Below are 19980 nucleotides of genomic sequence, written 5' to 3'. Positions count from 1 at the left end.
TCTGTCCTCGTTTCTGGGGACAGACGGTATACCCCACGCGGACGGGGTGGTGCCATGAGGGGTTGTTCTTCCCGGTCTCAGTCTTGGTCGCAGCCCTTTCGTGGACGTCGGCCCTTTCGCGAGGGCCAGCTCGCGCGCACCACCCCTAAGCCTGCCACTCAATGAAGGTCAGCCGGCTCATTCCTCGATCCCGTTTCTGAGCGGTCGCCTCTCCCTTTTTTTTTTCGAGGAATGGGTCAAGATCACGTCGGACCAGTGGGTCCTCGACATTGTATGAGACGGGTACGCCTTCGAGCTTGTCTGCGACCTACCGGATCTCTTCCTATTCTCCCCTTGCGGGTGCTCCAAACGAGAAGTGGTAGAGCAAACCATCGCCAGACTACTGAGCTTGAGCGCAGTTGTCCCGGTCCCGGAAAGAGAGCTTGGTGCAGGCCAGTATTCCATCTACTTTGACGTTCCCAAGAAGGATGGGGCTTTTCGGCCGATCCTGGACCTCAAAATGAGTCAAGCCTTCAAAATTGCGCGTTTTCGCATGGAAACTCTGCGAGCGGTCATTGCGGCGGTTCGCCTCGGAGAGTTCCTCGCTCGATCTGATGGAGGAGTACTTCCATATCCCGATCCACCGCGATTATCAAAAGTATTTTCACTTCCACATTCTCAGTCGGGACTTCCAGTTTTGGGCCCTGCCATTCGGCCTCACGACCGCACCTCGCAACTTCACCAAGATCATGGTGGTGGGGGTTGCGGCAGCCCTTCGGGAAGGTGTTCTAGTTCATCCCTATCTGGACGAGTGGCTTGTGCGGGCCAAGTCTGAGGTTCTCTGCAGACAGGCGGTAGATCGGGTATTGGCCCTCCTCGCGTCTTTCGGGTGGATGGTGAATTTTTCCAAAAGCAACCTCCAGCCCTCCCAGGAATTAGAGTTCCTAGGAGCCCGCTTCGACACACGACTCGGCAAAGTCTTCTTGCCTCATGCGCGGGCCCTCAAGTTGATCAGCCAGATCCGGGACTTGATCTCGCTGCCTCTTCCAATGGCCTGGGACTACTTGCAGGTACCAGGGTCCATGGCTTCCACCATCAACCTAGTCCCCTGGGCCTTTGCTCATATGCGACCGTTACAGAAAACTTTGCTATCATGTTGGCAGCCGGTGTCGGAACAGTATCACATGGTCCTCCTTCTTTCGGCCTCTACCATCGCCGACTTGCAGTGGTGGCTTTCGCTCTCCCATCTTCTCCGGGGCATGCCCCTTCATTCTCCACAGTGGACGATAGTGACCACTGAGGCCAGTCTCTCGGGCTGGGGTGAGGTCTGCCTGTCCCGGTCCGCTCAGGGGATATGGTCACCCATTCAGACTTACTGGCACATCAATCGGCTGGAGGCCAGGGCGGTGCGTCTGGCTCTGCAGGAGTTCTTGCCCCTCATACACGGCAAAGCGGTAAGAGTGCTGTCTGACAACTCCACCACCGTGTCGTACAACAATCATCAAGGAGGCACCCGCAGTCGCCTGGATGCCAGCCGTCTCTTTGCCTGGGCGGAACGACACCTGGATTGCCTGGCAGCTTCTCATATTGCGGGCAAGGAAAATGTTCAAGCGGATTTTCTCAGTCGCCAATCGCTTGATCTGGGAGAGTGGGAACTCTCGGAAGCAGCCATGGACCTGATCTTCAGAAAGTGGGGTCAGCCCCACCTGGACTTAATGGCAACCATGCGCAATGCCAAGGCCGATCGGTTCTTCAGCCGCTGGAGGGACCACGGCTTGGAGGGAGTGGATGCTCTGGCTCTTCCCTGGCCCGCAGACGTCCTTCTGTACATGTTTCCTCCGTGGCCCCTAGTGGGAAAGATTCTCAGGAGAATAGAACTCCACAGGGACCAGTGGTCCTGGTAGCACCCGAGTGGCCTCGCAAGCCATGGTTCGCAGATCTTGTCAACCTGGTGACGGACGGACCTCTGCGGCTGGGCCATCTTCCTAGTCTACTGCGGCAGGGGCCTGTATATTTCGACCAGGCCGATCGCTTTTGTCTAGTGGCCTGGCTTTTGAACGGCGGCGTCTGAGATGTAAGGGCTACAAGGAAGAGGTCATCTCCACCTTGCTTTGAGCCCAAAAGCAGTCTACTTCTCTAGCCTACGTGCGCGTTTGGAAAGTCACAGCTCGCTCCGCCCCGGTCTCATTAGTTCTTTCTTTTCTGCAGAAGGGTCTCTCCAAGGGCCTCACCTTCAGTTCTCTCCGTGTACAAGTTTCCGCTCTTGGCTCTCTTCTCGGACAGGTCAATGGTCATCCTTTAGCGGCTCACCCGGTCGTAGTTCGGTTCTTGAGGGGAGTCAAACACCTGCGTCTGCCCGCTCGCAATACTTGTCCTTCGTGGAGTCTCAATCTGGTCCTCCGCGCCCTCTGTTCTGCTTCATTCGAACCTCTCCATCGGGCTACGGTAAAGGACCTTACGCTCAAGACTATTTTCCTTGTTTCGATCGCCTCCGCTCGGCGGGTCTCTGAGATTCAAGCGTTCTCCTGTCGGGAACCATTTTTGCGAATCTCCGACTCTGGTGTCTTTCTCAAAACGGTGCCCTCTTTTCTTCCGAAGGTGGTGTCCGCCTTCCATGTCAACCAATCGGTAGAGCTTCCTGCGTTTTCTCCAGATGAGATTGCGGGTACCGCTGGAGGCGACCTTCGTAAACTGGATGTCAAACGCGTTCTACTCAGGTATCTTCAGGTTACCAATGACTTTTCGGGTCTCGGATCATCTTTTTGTCCTCTGCAGTGGTCCCAATCGGGGCAAGCCGGCTTCTAAGACCACTATTGCACGATGGTTGAAGGAAGCCATTTCCTCGGCTTATCTCTGCCAAGGTAGGACAATTCCGGATGGCTTAAAGGCTCGCTCGCTACGTTCTCAAGCTACTTCCTGGGTGGAGAGCCAATCTGTCTCTCCGCAAGAGATTTGCGGGGCTGCCACCTGGACGTCCCTGCATACTTTTGCTCGACACTACCGTCTGGATGTGCAAGCGCCGGTTTTTGGTTCCTTTGGACGGCAAGTGCTTCGAGCAGGACTGTCTCGGTCCCACCCGGTATAGGGAAGCTCTGGACTGATCCGGGTACGTACAGGGACAGGGAAATTAGTTCTTACCTGTTAATTTTCGTTCCTGTAGTACCACGGATCAGTCCAGATGCCCTTCCCTGTCTGTATTTTCTTTTCCTGTCCTCTCGAAGCTTGTTCTGCAGATTCACAGATTTTGATACCTAATTCTATGCTATAATCCTGAGCAATTACACCGGAAGTCTTGGTTGTTCAAGTACCAAGTATATACAAGAGTGTATAGTCATACCATGTTTCTTACCCTGTTCTACAGTTTTTCAATTGAGCTTTATGGTTACTTGCTTGATCCTATTCTAGGTTTGTTTTCTGCTTTGACACTGGTTATACTGAAGGGTTACAGGATGGGCTCTGTCCTCATATAGGACACCTTTTCAGTTTTAGTCTGTCTCCACCTGCTGGAAAGGAGGCTCAACCCACGGTCTGGACTGATTGGCACTACAGGAATGAAAATTAACAGGTAAGAACTAATTTTCCTATTGCTAACATTTCCTCGCATCTTTTCACTTGGACAAGTTAAAAATCAGTGACTGACATTACTTCTAATTTTTTTTTTAATTGCACATTTTTCAAAAATATAAAAATGAGATGATAAAGGACTTGGGTGGAGGAGAGCAGTTACGTTGAGATTGAGTGCAGGTCATTGATAGACTGCCACAATTTGAGTACTTCCCTCACACAATATTTTGAGAGATTTTTGATAAGGTAATTTATACACAAGGATTTCTTTTAGCTTATAAGTATGTGCATTCTTTACATCTGTTTCACTGGCTCGCCAACTTTCTAGTACACGGCAAAAACGTATAGTATGCTTGTATCTTATTATTAAAAATACACACATACTCTGTTTCCTGCATGTACTAGAAAGTTGGCAAGGTACATGCATATCTGTCGAAACGGATGTAATGAATGCACGTCCCTTGTTAGCTCATGTTCTTCCTTTTCAGCCAGCCAGATCAATCCAGATGTATGTCTTTATGCCTCCCAGCCAGCAGATGGACAGACTAGCTTGCTGATGTCATCCTATATAGCTCCTGTGCTGTCCAGAGCCTGCTAGTATTCTGTCTCCATTAGTGACAGGCAAGCATTCCTTGCTGTGAGTTGAAGCCTGGTTAGGCCAAGTGAAGAAGATAGAAATTTGAATAGGCAGCTCCTGAGATGAAAATCTTGTATTCCTCCTCTCTGAGCACAGCTAGTGGTTCAGGGGCTACCAGTTAATGGAACAGAGTTCTTTGTGGCTACTATTGCTGGAATTGTCCCTCTTTCTCCTTACACCCTCATTTTTTTTCTCCTGCACTCTCCTTTAAGAAAAAAAAAAAACATTAAATGAAGCGTTTCTTGCTATATTTTCTTCCCTTTTCCTGAGCCCTGTCACTGTTCCTTGTTCCTGCTTATTAAAGCGATTTTAAGAAATAAAAGTGGAAAGCAAAACAGTATGCCATGTGAGAGTGAGTTATAGTTGGGTTTTTTCTCAGCGGTGTGGTCAGGGACCGTTGACTGAGGCAGTAGAAGTAGCAGGGACATCTCTTCAGGAGCACAGGAAGCACTCCGTTTTACAGAAAGTGTGGATCTTGCTGTCAAGCACTAAGGAGGGGGAAGCTATTCCATTTACTTCGACATACTCGATTTAAAGAGGGTCAACAGGTGTCGAGTTCCTCGGTTTTGAATAGAGACACAACTGTGGGTAATTGCTTCGGTGCACAAGGGAGAATTCCTAGCGTCGCTGGATCTGACCGAAGCGTACTTGCACATCGGAATCCGGGCCGACCACCAAAATTTCCTGAGGATTTCCATCCTGGGGGATCAATTTCAGTTTTCTGCTCTGCCTTTCGGGCTTGCCACGGCACCCAGGACCTTTATCAAGGTAATGGTTGTGGTGGCAGTGGAACTCCGGAAGGAGGGATTCTTGCTTCATCCATTTCTGGACGAGTGGCTGATTTGAGCGATGTCTGAGTCTGTCGCTCTGCAGTACAGCAGATTCTTCAACTCTTGAGGTTGCTGGGTTGGGATAGTCAATCTGGCCAAAAGCCACCTAGTTCCCTCCCAGTCCTTGGAGTTCCTGGGAGCCCTGTTCGACATGAGTCTAGGCAAGGTTTTCCTCACCAAGGAGCAGATCATCAAGTTGCAGGGTCAAGTTCGGACCTTGTTGGCCAAGCGTCTCCCTAGGATCTGGGACTACTTGCAAGTCCTCGGCTCGATGGCTTCCACCTTGGAGCTAGTCCCATGGTCCTTTGCTCATATGAGACCTCTTCAGTCAGCATTGCTTTCCTGTTGGAACCTGGTGTCCGAGCAATTTCTTCTTTCACTTCCTCCTACAGATTCTGCATGTTCCAGCCTCGATTGGTGGTTCCTCTCGGACAATTTACGCTGGGGTGTGGACTTGAAAATTCCCTCTTGGATGGTGGGCACCAAAGACGCCAGTCTCTTTGGCTGGGGAGTGGTTTGTCAGGGGAGAACCAATGGTCCGTGAAGGAATCCCTGTGGTCAATCAATCGTTTGGATACCAAAACGTGCGGTTAGCGCTACAGGCTCTTACAGTGCTGCAAGGGACGTCGGTCAGGGTTGTCTGACAATGCGACAGCAGTGGCTTATATCAATCGCCAAGGAGGAACCAAGAGTTGGCTAGTGGCGATCGAGGCACAACAATTGATAAGCTGGGTGGAGCAGCACCTAATCAGCATTGCAGCCTCTCACATCGCCAGGGACAACAACATTCAAGCTGATTTTCACAGTTGACACTGGCTCAATCCCCAGGGAGTGGGAGCACTTCGAAGCCTTCCATCTCATAAGCAATAGGTGGTCCAGAACGAGCGTGGACTTGATGGTGATATTTCAAAATGCCAAGGCCCCTTGCTTCTTCAGTTGGTGCCGGGAGCCAGGAGTGGAGGGGGTGGATGCCCTAGTTTTCGCCTGGCCAAGGAGCATCCTGCTGTGTTCCCACCTTGGCCTTTGGTCAGCAGGGTGCTGCGGCACATAGAAGCTCATCCAGCAGAGGTGATCCTGTGGCACCGGAATGGCCAAAGATGTTCATGGTTCACAGATCTAGTCAACCTAGCGGTGGACAGACCCCTGAGGTTTCGGGGGCTCCCAAATCTTCTACGTCAGGGGCCCGTTTGGAAGAGGTAGATCGCTTTTGTCTAGCGGCATGGATTTTGAGAGGCAACGACTGAAGAGTAAAGGTTATTCAGATGCGGTGGTGGCTATCCTTTTGTGGTTGAGGAAAACCTCTACCTCCCTGGCCTATGTCAGGGTGTGGGGGATTTTTTTGAGTCTTGGTGCATGGAGCACAAGGTGGAGCCTATTCGGGCTTTGGTGGCAGATATCTTGTCCTTCTTACAAGGTGACCTGGCTAAAGGCATATCTTGCAGTTCTCTACGGGTGCAGGTAGCGGCCTTCTGTTTCTGTGGTAAGATACGAAGTGTAGCCTTAGCCGCACATCCGGACATGGTGCATTTTCTCCGAGGGGCAAAACATTTGTGTTCTCCCGTCCGAAATCCTTGTCCTTCGTGGAGCCTGAATTTGGTTCTCAAAGCTCTGTGTGGGGCACCTTTTGAGTCTCTGAAGAGGGCGATGCTAAAAATCTTACGTTAAAGGTGGTTTTTTCTTGTGGCTATTTCTTCAGATTGGCGGTTGTCAGAGCTTCAGGCTTTATCTGACCAGAACCAGCTGGTCATGAACCAGGTACGCTGAATCAAAAGCCTCTTTCAACCAGCGGGTGATAGTAGCCCTAGACATCTTATGCCCCGTTCTGGGGCCACTCCACAACACAAAAAGATGGTCTGACAGGTGGAAGCTATTTGAAATTTCCAAGAAATGCAACACAATCCGCCGCACGTCCAGCTTCCTCAGATCTCTAGAGTGGGGATCAGAGTGGTCCAAGTCTGGAAAGGAAGGGAGTTCAACAGAATGATTCAAATTTATTTATTTATTTATTTAACATTTTTTATATACCGAAGTTCTAGCAACAATGTTGCTAATCACTTCGGTTTACATATAACATTGGAGTGACTTAACAAGTGTGTCTTACATGGAACGGGAAAATGAACTTGGAGAAAATTGAATAAATACTAATAACAATGAGCAATAAAACAACAACAGTAGTAATAGAAAAGTTATATACAGGCGAATTAAAATAAATCAATTATGAATTAGGTATCTGCAAAATGGACAAGAGGGATTGGAAGATTAATTCTTTAGTTGTTGATCTAAGAGGTATTATATTGCATAGATCTGGAGGAGGGCTTTGTGAATAGTACTCAATCGTAGGCTTGAGAGAAAAGCCAAGTTTTAAGTCTTTTTTTTAAAAGTGAGGGGGCATTGTTCAAGCCTGAGATCTGATGGTAGAGAGTTCCAGTGGGTCGGACCTGCAGTGGAGAAGGCTCTTTGTTTGATAAAATTTTGAGTGGAGGGGTTTTCAGAGAGCCTTTTTGCGCAGATCTCAGTGGACGGGAGGAAGTATGTAGCTGGAATGGGATCCTGAGGTCTAAGTATGAGGCTTTGTAAATGGATTTATGAATGGATGAAAGGGTTTTGTAGGTGATTCTGTATTTTATAGGGAGCCAATGGAGATTTTTTAATATTGGTGTTATGTGGTCTCTTTTTTTTGCTTTAGTTAAGATCCTGGCAGTGGCATTTTGGAGCATTTGTAGCGGTTTTAGGGAGATATCTGGGAGTCCAAGTAAAAGGGAGTTGCAGTAATCAATTTTAGAAAATATGATTGCTTGCAGAACTGATCTGAAATCCTGTGGGTGCAATAAAGGTCTGAGTCTTTTTAGAACCTGGAGTTTGAAGAAGCATTCTTTCACTGTGTTATTGATAAAACTTTTGAAATTCAGTAGGTTATCCATAGTGACTCCAAGGTTTCTGACCTGGGTAGATAGAGGAGGTGGTGCCGGAGGATGAGTGTTGGAGAGTTGGTAGTTGCCTTCTTGGGTGATTAGGAGGTATTCCGTTTTGTTGGTATTCAGAACTAGACAGAGATCAGCAAGGAGATTGGATATGGAGAGGAAGCATGAATTCCAAAAGTGAAGAGTTTCTTGCAAGGATTTGGTGATAGGAATAAGTATTTGGACGTCGTCCGCATACAGGTAGTGGGTTAGATTTAGCTTAGAGAGTAGGTTACAGAGTGGGAGCAGGTAGATGTTGAATAAGGTCGGGGATAAAGAGGATCCTTGAGGGACGCCAAGATTAGAACTGATCGGTTGAGATTCATAGTTGTTTATCTTAACTTTATAGAACCTGTCTTGTAGGAAGGATTTAAACCAGTTGAGTGCTGAGTTTTTGATACCAATCTCTGCTAGTCGGTCTAAGAGGATCTTGTGGTTTACAGTGTCAAACGCTGCTGAGAGATCAAGGAGGATCAATAGGCAGGGGTGTTTTTTTTTCTTGGTTTAAGAGAATATTGTCGGTTAGAGAAATGAGAAGGGATTCAGTGCTTCGGGATTTGCGGAATCCAAATTGTGTTGTGGCGAGAATGTTGTTATCGTCCAGGAATTCGCAGAGTTGATGGTTGACTAATCTTTCTAGGATTTTAGCTATAAATGAGAGATTGGCTATTGGCCGAAAGTTGGCTGGATTTTCCGGAGAGAGGTTAGGCTTTTTTAGAAGGGGGATATCACCTTTGGGACAAATGAAAGGAGGATATCACCTTTGGGAGAAAGGAAGGAACTGACCTCAAAGAGACTCCTGTATCTGTAATCCTTAGTCAGTACCCCGGGGCAGGTCTACCAAACGCATGGCCAGGCCGTTCCTGGGTCCGCAAACCATGGGAATGGCGGCCATCTTGGGGATATCGGCAGCTTCTGTGACTGAGCTGCAGGACACAGTGGAGCCTGATTTTACTGTTTCACCCTCCGATTTGAGCCCCGTGCAGACTCCTGATGCAGGTAATGCCCCCCCCCCCCCGCCCTCGGGGACGTCCAGACCTCGTTTCTCTTCTGGATTTGTGCTTCTCATGCACAAATCTCACTTAGCTAGCTTGCAAGAGGAGATAGACACCCCCCCCCCCCCTCTCAAACTCCCTCGGATCCCTTCCCAGTCCGCTCCCGCAGCTCCGGATGCACAGGGGTCTATCAGAGTGTGGGTGGTCCCTGGGCCTTCGTTCCTTTGGTAGTTCCGGACCCAGATGCGGATCTGACAGGGACACCCCTCCCACCTGGAAGGGGATGACACACGAGTTCTTCGCTTATTTCAAAGGGAGGAACTGGATCCGCTCATTCCTTTCATCATTCAGGAGCTGGGAATTGAGTCCTTCAGTGGATGCACTCTAGGCCGCAATGCCAGCTTGCGTGGACCCGGTCCTAGCGGGACTCAGGGCTCTTCCCCGCACTTTCCCCTTCCATCCCATGCACAAGCTGATGCTCCTCCGGGAATGGGAAGCTCCTGAGTCCGGCCTTCGAGTGGGGAGGGCTATAGATAAGCTCTATCCTCTCCCTGAGGAGTGCCTGGACATGCTAAAGAATCCCTAAGGTGGATTCTTCGGTGTCGGCAGTCACTAAGCACACCTCCATCCCGGTGGTGGGTGCTATGGCCCTGAAGGCTGTTCAAGACCGCAACCTCGAATTCTATCTCAAGCGCATCCTCGAATTCTTGGCCTTGGGAGTTTGGGCATCGATCTGCAGCAGTCTCATGCAGCGGGCAAGCCTTAGGTGGGTTCAACAATTGCTCAGCACCCAGGACCTTCCATCTGAAGAGGAAGAGCAGGCTGAAAGGTTGGAAGGCGCTATAGCATATGGGGCAGATGCTCTGTACGACTTGTTCCGCGTCCAGGCAAAAGCGATGACTTCAGTGGTCTCGGCCAGACGGCTCCTCTGGCTCCGGAATTGGTCAACTGTGACTCCTCTTCCAAGACTCAGTTGGTCACGCTTCCTTTTAAGGGTAAGTTGCTTTTTGGCGAGGACCTGGAGCAGCTTATTAAATCCTCGGGTGAGAACAAGGTTCATAAACTGACTGAGGATCACCAGAAACAGTCAAGAGCCTTCTTTCCTACACGTACCCACTTCCGGGGTAAGTGTAGATATGCTCAGATGAGAGGTGCTTTCTCTAGGGGAAACTCCTCCTGGTCTCAGTCCTTTCAAGGCCACCACACCTTCCGAGATGGCATCCCACAGCGTCCCACCGGCAAGCCTTCCAATGAGATTCGGCGGGCCCATTCCTCCGTTCCAAACTTAGGTGGTGGTCTATCTCTCTTTCTCGAGGAATGGGCCAAAATCACATCGGATCAATGGGTCCTCGATAATCAAGAGAGGCCACGCTTTAGAATTTGCTTGAGACTTACCGGATCTGCACATAGTCTCCCCATGCGGACATCGGAAGTGGGCTGCCGTAACCCAGACTCTCTCCAGACTGCAAGGGCTGGGAGCCATAGTCCCAGTCCCCACGGAGGAACAAGGTGCCAGCCAGTATTCCATCTACTTCGTGGTACCGAAAAAGGACGGTTCTTTCCGCCCCATTTTAGACCTAGAGTCAACCGATCCCTCAAGGTGCCTCACTTTTGGATAGAGACCCTGACGGCAGTATTAGCGGCCGTTCACCACGGAGAATATCTGGCCTCCCTGGACTTGACGGAGGCCTAGTTACACATCCCAATCCGGGCCGAGTATCAGAGGGATCTTCGTTTCGACATCTTGGGCCAACACTTTCAGTTCCGGGCTCTGCCCTTCGGTCTCGCCACAGCTCCACACACATTTACTAAGGTCATGGTGGTGGTGGCGGTCGCTCTCCGAAGGGAAGGAGTCCTGGTCCTTTCTTATCTGGACAGTTGGCTGGTGTGAGTCAAGTCGGAGACTCTATGCCAGCTGGCAGTTGACAGAGTCCTAGCTCTACTCACTTCGCTGGGGTGGATAGTCAACTTTCCCAAGAGCAATCTGTGGCCCTCCCAGGTCTTGGAATTCCTGGGGGCTCACTTCGATACCTGAGTCGGCAAGATATTCCTTCCAGACGTTTGCGCGTTCAAGCTGATGGACCAGTTCCAAAATCTCCTTTTTCATGCCTCTTCCTACAGCGTGGGATTACCTCCAAGTTCTGGGGTCCATGGCTTCCACTATTGACCTGGTCCCCTAGGCTTTTGCGTATATGCCGTTGTTATGGCTTTACCGAATGACGGTATATAAAACTCATTAAATAAATAAATATGCGTCCATACAGAAAGCTTTGCATTCCCGTTGGAAACCGGTCTCGGAACAGTTTCGGATGACTCTTCCGCTCTCCGACTCTACCATCAGCGACATACAGTGGTGGCTATCGCTCAAGCACCTTCTGAAAGAAATATCCCTACAGACTCCGCAGTGGATCATAGTAATAACGGATGCCAGCCTCTCCGGGTGGGGAGCAGTCTTCCAGTCTCAATCTCATCAGGGAAAGTGGTCTCTCGTCCAATCCCGCTGGCACATCAATCACCTGGAGGCACAGGCAGTTCGTCTGGCTCTCCAAGTCTTCCTCCTGATTCGCTGCAGGGCGATGCGCATACTCTCGAACAATTCCACCACGGTGGCTTATATCAATCGACAGGGGGGCACCAAGAGTCGTCTGGTGGCCCTAGAAGCCAGCAAGCTCTTCACCTGGGCAGAGCGCCACCTGGAGAGCCTGGCAGCGTCTCACATAGCGGGCAAGGAGAAGGTGCAAGCCGATTTCTTGAGTCGACAGTGTCTCGATCCAGGTGAGTGGGAGTTGTCTGGATCGATTGAGCTGATTGTCAGCAGGTGGGGCCCTCCTCACCTGGACCTGGTGGCAACCTTGGGCAATGCCAAGGCTCCCAGGTTCTTCAGCCGCTGGAGGGAGCACTGCTCAGAAGGAGTAGATGCTCTAGTCCGCCCTGCAACGTCCTTTACGTGTTCCCTCCTTGGCCCCTAGTGGGAAAGGTCCTCAGAGTAGAACTTCACAGGGATCCGGTCAATCTCGTAGCTCCCGAATGGCTCTGCAGACCGTGGTTCGCAGATCTGGTAAATCTGGCGACGGACGGCCCTCTTCGTCTCTGTCATCTTTCACGCCTGCTCCGGCAGGGTCCTATATTTTTCGACCAGGTGGATCGCTTCTGTCTAGCGGCCTGGTTTCTGAACAGCAGAGATTAAGAAGGAAGAGATACAAAGAAGTTATATCCCTCTACTGCGCGCCCAAAAGACTTCTACCTCGCTCGCCTATGTCCGTGTTTGGAAGGTTTTTGAAAATGTGCAGAATCGGGTATCTCTGCTCGTTCTGCTCAAGTTTCTATGATTCTTTCCTTCCTCCAGAAGGGCCTCTCCAAGGGTCTCTCTCTCAGCTCGTTGCGCGTCAGTGTCCGCTCTCTGCTCTCTCTTAGGTAACGTTGATGGTCATGCCATGGCGTCTCACCCGGATGTTTTCAGTTTTCTCAAGGGTGTCAAGCATTTGAAGCTGCCCGTCCGGGCCATTTGTCCTTCATGGAGTCTTAATTTAGTCTTTCGGGCTCTCTGTGAGGCTCTTTTCGAACCTCTCCGTCGGGCTACCCTTAAGGACCTGACGCTCAAGACAGTTTTCCTGGTTTCTGTCTGCTCCGTCATACGAGTGTCTGTGATCCAAGCGTTGTCCTGTCGGGAGCCTTTTTGCGGTTCTCTGATTCTGGAGTTTCTCTCAAGACTGTACCCTCCTTGCCGAAGGTTGTTTCTTCCTTTCATGTCAATCAGTTGGTGGAGCTTCCCGCGTTCTCTCCTGAGGATATAGCGGGTCCCATCGGGAGAGTCTTCGCCGCCTTCATATAAAACGTGCCCTCTTGCGTTACCTCCAGACCACAAATGAGTTTCGGGTGTCCGATCACCTCTTTGTCCTGTGGAGTGGTCCGAATAGAGGCAACCAGGCTTCTAAGACTGCGATCGCTTGGTGGTTGAAGGAGGTGATCTCGGCCTATATCTGCCAAGGCCGGGTGGTTCTGGAGGGCCTAAAGGCTCATTTCCTTGTGTTCTCAGGCTACTTCTTGGGCGGAAAGTCACTCTGTTTCTCCACAGGAAATATGCAGGGCCGCTACGTGGAAATCCCTGCATACTTTTGCTCGACATTACCGCCTGGATGTCCAGGGGCCAGTTTTTGGTTCTTTCGGTTGGCAGGTGCTTCGAATGGGACTGTCTGTCCCACCCTGGTTAGGGAAGCTTTGGTACATTCCACTGTCTGGACTGATCCTGGTACGTACAGGGAAAGGAAAATTAGTTTTTACCTGTTAATTTTTGTTCCTGTAGTACCACAGATCAGTCCAGACACCCTTCCTTATACTTCCTGCCGTCCGCGCGAAGCTTCCTTCCTCATTTTGCAGGATGCGGCATGTGGTTCATCCGTGATTCTAATTAGAGGCACCGGAAGCATCTCTTGATGACAATGGACATTCAGATGAGCGTTCTTCTACAGGGTCCATTCAGTGTTTTCTGAGTTCTCTTGTTACTTGCTTGATCCATTACTGTTTATCTTTATACTTTTCTGCTTTGACAATGGCTGTACTGAAGGGCTGCAGGGTAGGCTCTGTTCTGATATAGGATACCCTTTCAGTTTTGGTCTGACTGTCTGGACTGATCCGTGGTACTACAGGAACGAAAATTAACAGGTAAGAACTAATTTTCCTTTTGTGGCCACTGTGTATATTGCTGAGCTTTCTTACAGCTGAGGTACATGTTTGGGTTTTTATTTTGTGCTACACAGCTATGGCTAGAATCCGTAAGAGTGGAAGAGTAACCTAGTTGTTAGAACAGCAAGGTACAAACCACGGAAACCAGGGTTCAAATCCCAAATATTGCTTGTAATCTTGGGCAAGTCACTTTACTCTCCATTATCTCATACCCTTAGTGAATCAGTTCCTAAATTTGCATTTCTCCTAAATAGAAATTGGGGAAAAAAGTCTTAATGAATCTGGCCCTTAGATTGTAAGACCTCTGGGGATAGGGAAGTATCTACAGTACCTGAATGTAATCTGCTGTGAAGTGCTGTAAAGCAGAATTTAGATATTAAAAATATAGGTAACTGGCATAGATTTTGATGTTCTGCGGAGGGTTGGAAGTATTTTTGCATACAGACATCTAGGTTGTTTTCATTTACAATCATGCATATAAAAGCCGGCTATTTTTTTCAAATTTTCAAGTTGTAAATGTGTTCCTATGAAAAGGAAATACTTTTTTAAAATCCTGCATGAAATATATTTATAAAATTTGGTATTATAAAAAAAATTTAAGTGCTTTGATCTGTGTTTCAACAAAGGGATGTTAATTTTTTTTTCCAGGCCCAGCAGAGTGGAGAAGGAGTTGACTACAATTACTTGCAGCCAGGGCAGGATGGCTATACACCATATGCTCAAGTTAGTAAGCCTATTTAGTTTTGGGACACGTGGGTTGTAGGGGGTGTGAGACTTTTCCGTGGGTTGTAGGGGGTGTGAGACTTTTCCATGGACAAGTGGGACAACAGTCACATCAAATGGTTGCATCATTCTGCAGCATTGAATCAGGCTTGATCTCTTGCTGAATCTTCCAGGAGTTTTCTGGGCATGAGCGGTAGGTTCGTACCAATAGCTGCTGCATGAGCCTCACCCCTCCTGGTCAGCCTTTTTTTTTTTTTTGTCCACCACTGCATATAGTCTGGTTTTGATCTCTCCCACTGCTGCTGCATATCATGTCTGAAGAGACTTACCTTCCTCAAGGGGGTTCGCCTTTTTAAACTTTGCTCTCGATGTATAGGGGTGTGATTTCCCCAGTATTTAAATCTGTTTGTTTCTTGCAGTATTCACAAGACTACCAGCAATTTTATCCACCTCAGACAGCAACACTGGACCCCAGCAGTGCTCCTACAACAGGTAATATATTTTTTTATGTCTGTAAAGGTTTGCATTTTCATTTCTCCACGCAAAGAAAACATAGATAGTTTATAATTTATTTTATTTTCCATGAACATAAATGCCATTCTGGGTCAGACCAAGGTCCATAGGGTCCAGCATACTGTTTGCGACAGTGGCCAGTATGAGCCGCAAGTACCTTTCCCTGTACATACCCGGATCAGTCCAGACAGTGGGTTGAACCTTCTGTCCAGCAGATAGAGATAGAGAGAAAAAACTAAAGGGTACCCTATATCAGGACAGTGCTCACCCTGCATCCCTTCAGTATTTCTCTGTCTCCAGCAGATGGCAGACCATGTGGCTCAAGTAGATCTGTTTCTAATTACTTACTTTTACTAATCTAGCTGGCTAAAGTTTTTTGGAATTTTCCTCCAGGAATTTGTCCAAACCTCTCCTAAACCCACCACTATGTTAGTAGTCTTTGACTATGATCTCTAGTAACAGATTGCACAGCTTGACTGCATTGAGTGAAAAAGTATTTTCAGTGTCGCACATCGCCATAGCACCACCCCTAACACCTATGCAGGATAACCCTTGGCCACTTGGAGAGCCCTGCCAAGCACTGTACAGGCCCGCCTGTACCTGCACACATGCTTCTACTCTGGCAACCACCCACCTGCCAACTGGGTTCCTGCTTGCCTCTGGGCAAGTTCCCTGCTCACAAGCTATCCCCTGAGGGTTTCTAGGGATATTGAGACCCTTCACAACCAAGGGTCCTAGAAATGAACCCACAGACCAAATATACACAATACCAGGATTGTTAGTCCAAGACAGGCAGAGCTAACAAACTAATAAGTTTATTAAGAAAAAGTAGGAACAGTGAATGGGTAAAATATGTAAACTGCAAACACAAGTAAAACAAGGATTATACTGTAAAAGTTAACTGAACACTTTTCACTACTTATTTAGAGCTGGGGAGGTCAGGAAAAGACTGTCCACAGGAGCTGAACAGGGCCTCAGTTTAGAGATCTGCTCTCTCTGCACTCCCAGCCGAGACTGGATAGTTCCAGAACCCTCGGGGCAAATTCTTTGTCTCAAAGACCAATCAGGCCAACAGAGTTAGCTTTCTCACAGGACAAGCAGGATGGTAGTCCTCACATATGGGTGACATCATCAGGATGGAGCCCAATCATAGAACACGTTTGTCAAAGTTTCTAGAACTTTGGCACCTACTGAGCATGCCCAGCAATGCAGGGCTGTATGTCTGGCCGTGCGGGCATTTCTTCCCTGGATCCAGGGCAGAACAGTGCGAGTCTTCTTGGACAATGCGACAACGGTGGAGTAGGTCAACCAGCAAGGCGGGACTCAAGTCCTGCTGTAGCAGTGAAGGCATGTCTTCTGTTCACCTGGGCGGCGTGCCATCTCGAGGGCATTGCCGCACACCATGTCACGGGAGTAGAGAATGTGCAAGCCGATTATCTCAGCCATTAGCAATTAGACACAGGGGAATGGGAGCAATCTATCGAGGCGTGGAATCTCATTCCCTGTACGTACCAGGATCAGTCCAGGACACCTGGGTTGTGACTCCGCACCAGTAGATGGAGACAGAGCAAGAGCTGTCGGGCTCACCCATATATGGTCACACTCCTGTCACAGCCCCTCAGTCTTACTCTGTCTCCAGTAGATGGTGCAGGTTTGGTCACAGCCCTGGTCCCTGGGGGTTTTTGGCTGTTCCCTGGGGTTCTCCTTTTGGTTGTTAAGGTTCAGGTTCTTTTCTTTAATTGGAATTTGATTGGTATTAAAAAAAAAAAAAGTTAGGAATTTTTCCTCTTGAGAGGATACATCCCCGCTGGTCCTGCCTCCCAGGGGGGTTTGGAAGGTTCTGAGGGGACCATCCCCCCCTGGTTGAGGCCGCTGCTAGGGTCGAGGACCTGCCTAGGGAAGTAGCAGCGTCGGGGGTGACACCGAGGAGCCCGGTTCACTCACCCCTGCTGCAACAGGAGCCTCAGGACCGTGGACAGCGGCGGTTTTCTTTACAAAAAAAAAAAAGTGTTTGACTGTTTTTGTTTGTGCCACGGCTTCTCCTTCGCGCCGGCTCCCCGTTTCTTCAGGGGGGGGCCGTCTTCGTCACCGCCCGCGCCGTTTTTCGATTTCATTTTAAAGGGGCCTTCCTCCCATCGGGGCCGCATGCCGAGGGGATCCGTCTGCCGCGCGTGCTGCTCGGCGCGTTCTCGTCTCTCCCGGGACAGCGTCTGTGCGTCTTGTGCCACCGGGGGCGAAGGTTCGTCGGGGGTCTCTCAGGAGGGCCGATCCCGGGCGCCGCGTTCGCCGCCTCGCGATTCCGCTGCTGCTGACGGCCCGGGGGACCCGTTCCCTGCTTAGCGCGGGAACAGCGGCCATTTTGCCACAGTCAGGGAAGCCACGCGGGTGGCAGTCGCAAATGGCGGCTTGCCTCCCGCGCTTTCGCCACAATGACGTCCCTCGGGGGAAGCCCCTGGAGAGGCCCGGTCCCAAGAGGGGTCCGGGCCTGAAGAGGAAACTGCAGGCTCTGGGTCCTCCTGCTCATCCGATTTTGCGCTACTTTTGCGCAAAATTTTAAAGTATAAACGGAGCAAAAGGAGGCCAAGGAAAGTGAAGGGATCCAGCAGTTCAGCTGGATCCCGGAAGAGGAGATCTTCGGCGGTCTCTGAGAGCGACGCAACGCGGCGGAAGCGCCCTGTGCTGAGGAATGCCGCAGGACACGGACTCTGATTCTACCTCCCATGAGGAAGATGACCTGGCCGCAGAGCCCCTGGGGGGGGCCTGGCGATGCGACGGATGGGAGTCCTTCTCAACCGGGAGCGGGGAAAGGTACGCCGGCCGTCGAGGGTGATGACCCAAAGTTGGTGCGGTTGTTCCGCAGAGAGGAACTAACCCCGCTTATTCCAGCTATCCTCCAGGAACTGGGGGTTGAAGCGCTGCCGGTGGTACCCCGGCAGGGAGCGAACATGGATCCGGTACTGCTGGGTCTCACGGGTCCAGCAGTAGCTTTCCCCTGTCTGTTTACGGCTTCGGATATCTTGTTCCGGGAGTGGGACACTCCGGAGTTGGGCCTAAAGGTCAGTAAAGCTATGGACAGGCTCTACCCGTTGCCTGAGGGTGCGCTGGAACTTCTCCGACTACCGAAGGTGGATGCTGCGGTGTCCGCCGTGACAAAGAGGTTGATTCCGGTTACGGGAGCTACGGCCCTCAAGGATATACAGGACAGAAAGCTGGAGGTGCAGCTGAAGAAAATCTTCGAAGTTTCAGCATTGGGGGTCCGGGCAGCCATCTGCAGTAACTTCGTAATGCGGGCCAGTTTGAGATGGGCTCAGGTCCTCCAGGCTAATGCAGGTCTCTCGGAAGCGGAGGCCAAACAAGCAGATCGGCTGGAGGCTGCAATAGCGTATAGTGCCGATGCCCTACATGACCTCCTTCGTACTTCGGCCAGGTCCATGGTCTCGGCAGTGTCGGCCCGTCGGCTTCTCTGGCTCCGGAATTGGGCCGCAGATGGCTCGTCCAAGGCTTCGGAGAGAGAGCATCTTGGGGCGCTGCTGTTTAAAGGGAAATTATTGTTTGGCAAGGAGTTGGACGATTTGATGTTGTCTCTTGGTGAGAACAGAGCTTTCAGGTTGCCTGAGGATAGGGTCAGAGCCCGATCCTCCTTCTCCAACCGAGCCCGTTTCCGTGGTAGCAGGAGGTCACGTCCCCAGAGGTCCGCAGGTCCTTCCTATCGTTCCGGTTCCTCACGGTCGTCCTCATGGACTCAGTCCTTTCGGGGGAAGCGGTTCGGCTGTCAGGGTGGAACCCCGGGGGGCTCGACCTCCAAGGCCTCCCAATGAGATGCGGCCGGTCCATCCCTCGCTTCAGCTTCAGTCTGTCGTTCCAAACGTGGGAGCTCGGCTGCAGTTGTTTGTCAAGGAATGGGCCAAGATAACTTCAGATCAGTGGGTCCTCAATGTGATAAATCACGGTTACGTGTTAGATTTTGCAAGGATTCCATTTATTTCATCGTGCCGAAGAAGGACGGTACTTCACGGCCGATTCTAGATCTCAAGGGGGTAAACAGATGCCTTCGCATTCCACGCTTCAAAATGGAGAGGATCCGGTCGGTGATTGCCTCTGTGCACCCCGGCGAATTCCTGGCGTCCTTGGACCTCACGGAAGCGTACCATCATATCGGCATCCAGCCGTCTTACCACCGGTTCCTCAGGTTCTGCATTCTGGGCAAGCATTATCAGTTCAAGGCTCTTCCCTTCGGGCTGGCCACGGCTCCCAGGACATTCACCAAGGTGCTGGTGGTGGTTGCGGATCACCTCCGAAGAGAGGGGTTCCTAGTACACCCCTACCTGGACGATTGGTTGATTCGGGCCAAGTCCGAGGTCCAGTGTCGACAAGCAGTCAACAGAGTCCTCACGCTCTTGCAGTCCCTGGGTTGGGTTGTCAACCTCAGCAAGAGTCATCTGACACCCACCCAGTCTCTGGAGTACTTGGGTGCCCTGTTCGACACGAAGAGGGGCAAGGTCTTTCTATCCAAGGACAGGGTCCTCAAGCTACAGGGGCAGGTGCGCCGCTTGTTGTCGCTTCGGCTTCCCCTGGTATCCAATTACCTGACGGTTTTGGGTTCTATGGCTTCAACGCTAGCTTTGGTCCCCTGGGCCTTTGCTCATCTGCGTCCGTTGCAATCAGCGATGCTTTCCCGATAGAAGCCAGTGTCCGAAGAGTTTCATCTGCCACTCCCGCTCACGGCCCAGCCGCGGGCCAGTCTTCACTGGTGGCTAGAAGCGGACCACTTGACTTGCGGAGTCTCCCTGTTAGTGCCCAAGTGGACAGTAGTAACCACAGACGCCAGTCTCTCCGGCTGGGAAGCAGTCTGCCTGGGCAAGTCGGCGCAGGGCCTATGGCCCTTGGCTCAGACTCAGTGGTCCATCAATCGCCTAGAGACCAGGGCGGTTCGCCTGGCACTACAGTCTTTTCTGCCGCTTGTGCGGGGAAAAGCGGTTCGAGGGTTGTCGGACAATGCCACCACCGTGTCTTATATCAACCGTCAGGGGGGGACGAGAAGTCCACTAGTGGCGGAGAAGGCGCAGCTTCTGCTAGCCTGGGCGGAGCACCACCTC

At 50.7% G+C, this 19980-nt stretch overlaps 1 protein-coding gene across 1 annotated transcript in view; it reads left to right on the top strand.

The window, feature by feature from the left end:
- RBM5 (RNA binding motif protein 5) overlaps positions 1-19980 on the top strand; it is a 255667-nt gene that overhangs the window by 133114 nt on the left and 102573 nt on the right. The window contains 2 exon segments of the mRNA XM_029599640.1: positions 14297-14371; positions 14791-14863. Coding sequence (XP_029455500.1) covers positions 14297-14371; positions 14791-14863 — 148 coding nt within the window.

This window comes from Rhinatrema bivittatum, chromosome 4 (assembly GCF_901001135.1).
Source record: "Rhinatrema bivittatum chromosome 4, aRhiBiv1.1, whole genome shotgun sequence".
Taxonomy (NCBI): Eukaryota; Metazoa; Chordata; class Amphibia; order Gymnophiona; family Rhinatrematidae; genus Rhinatrema; species Rhinatrema bivittatum.
Note: the sequence above shows the minus strand (reverse complement) of the source record. Positions and strands in the feature narration are given on the sequence as shown.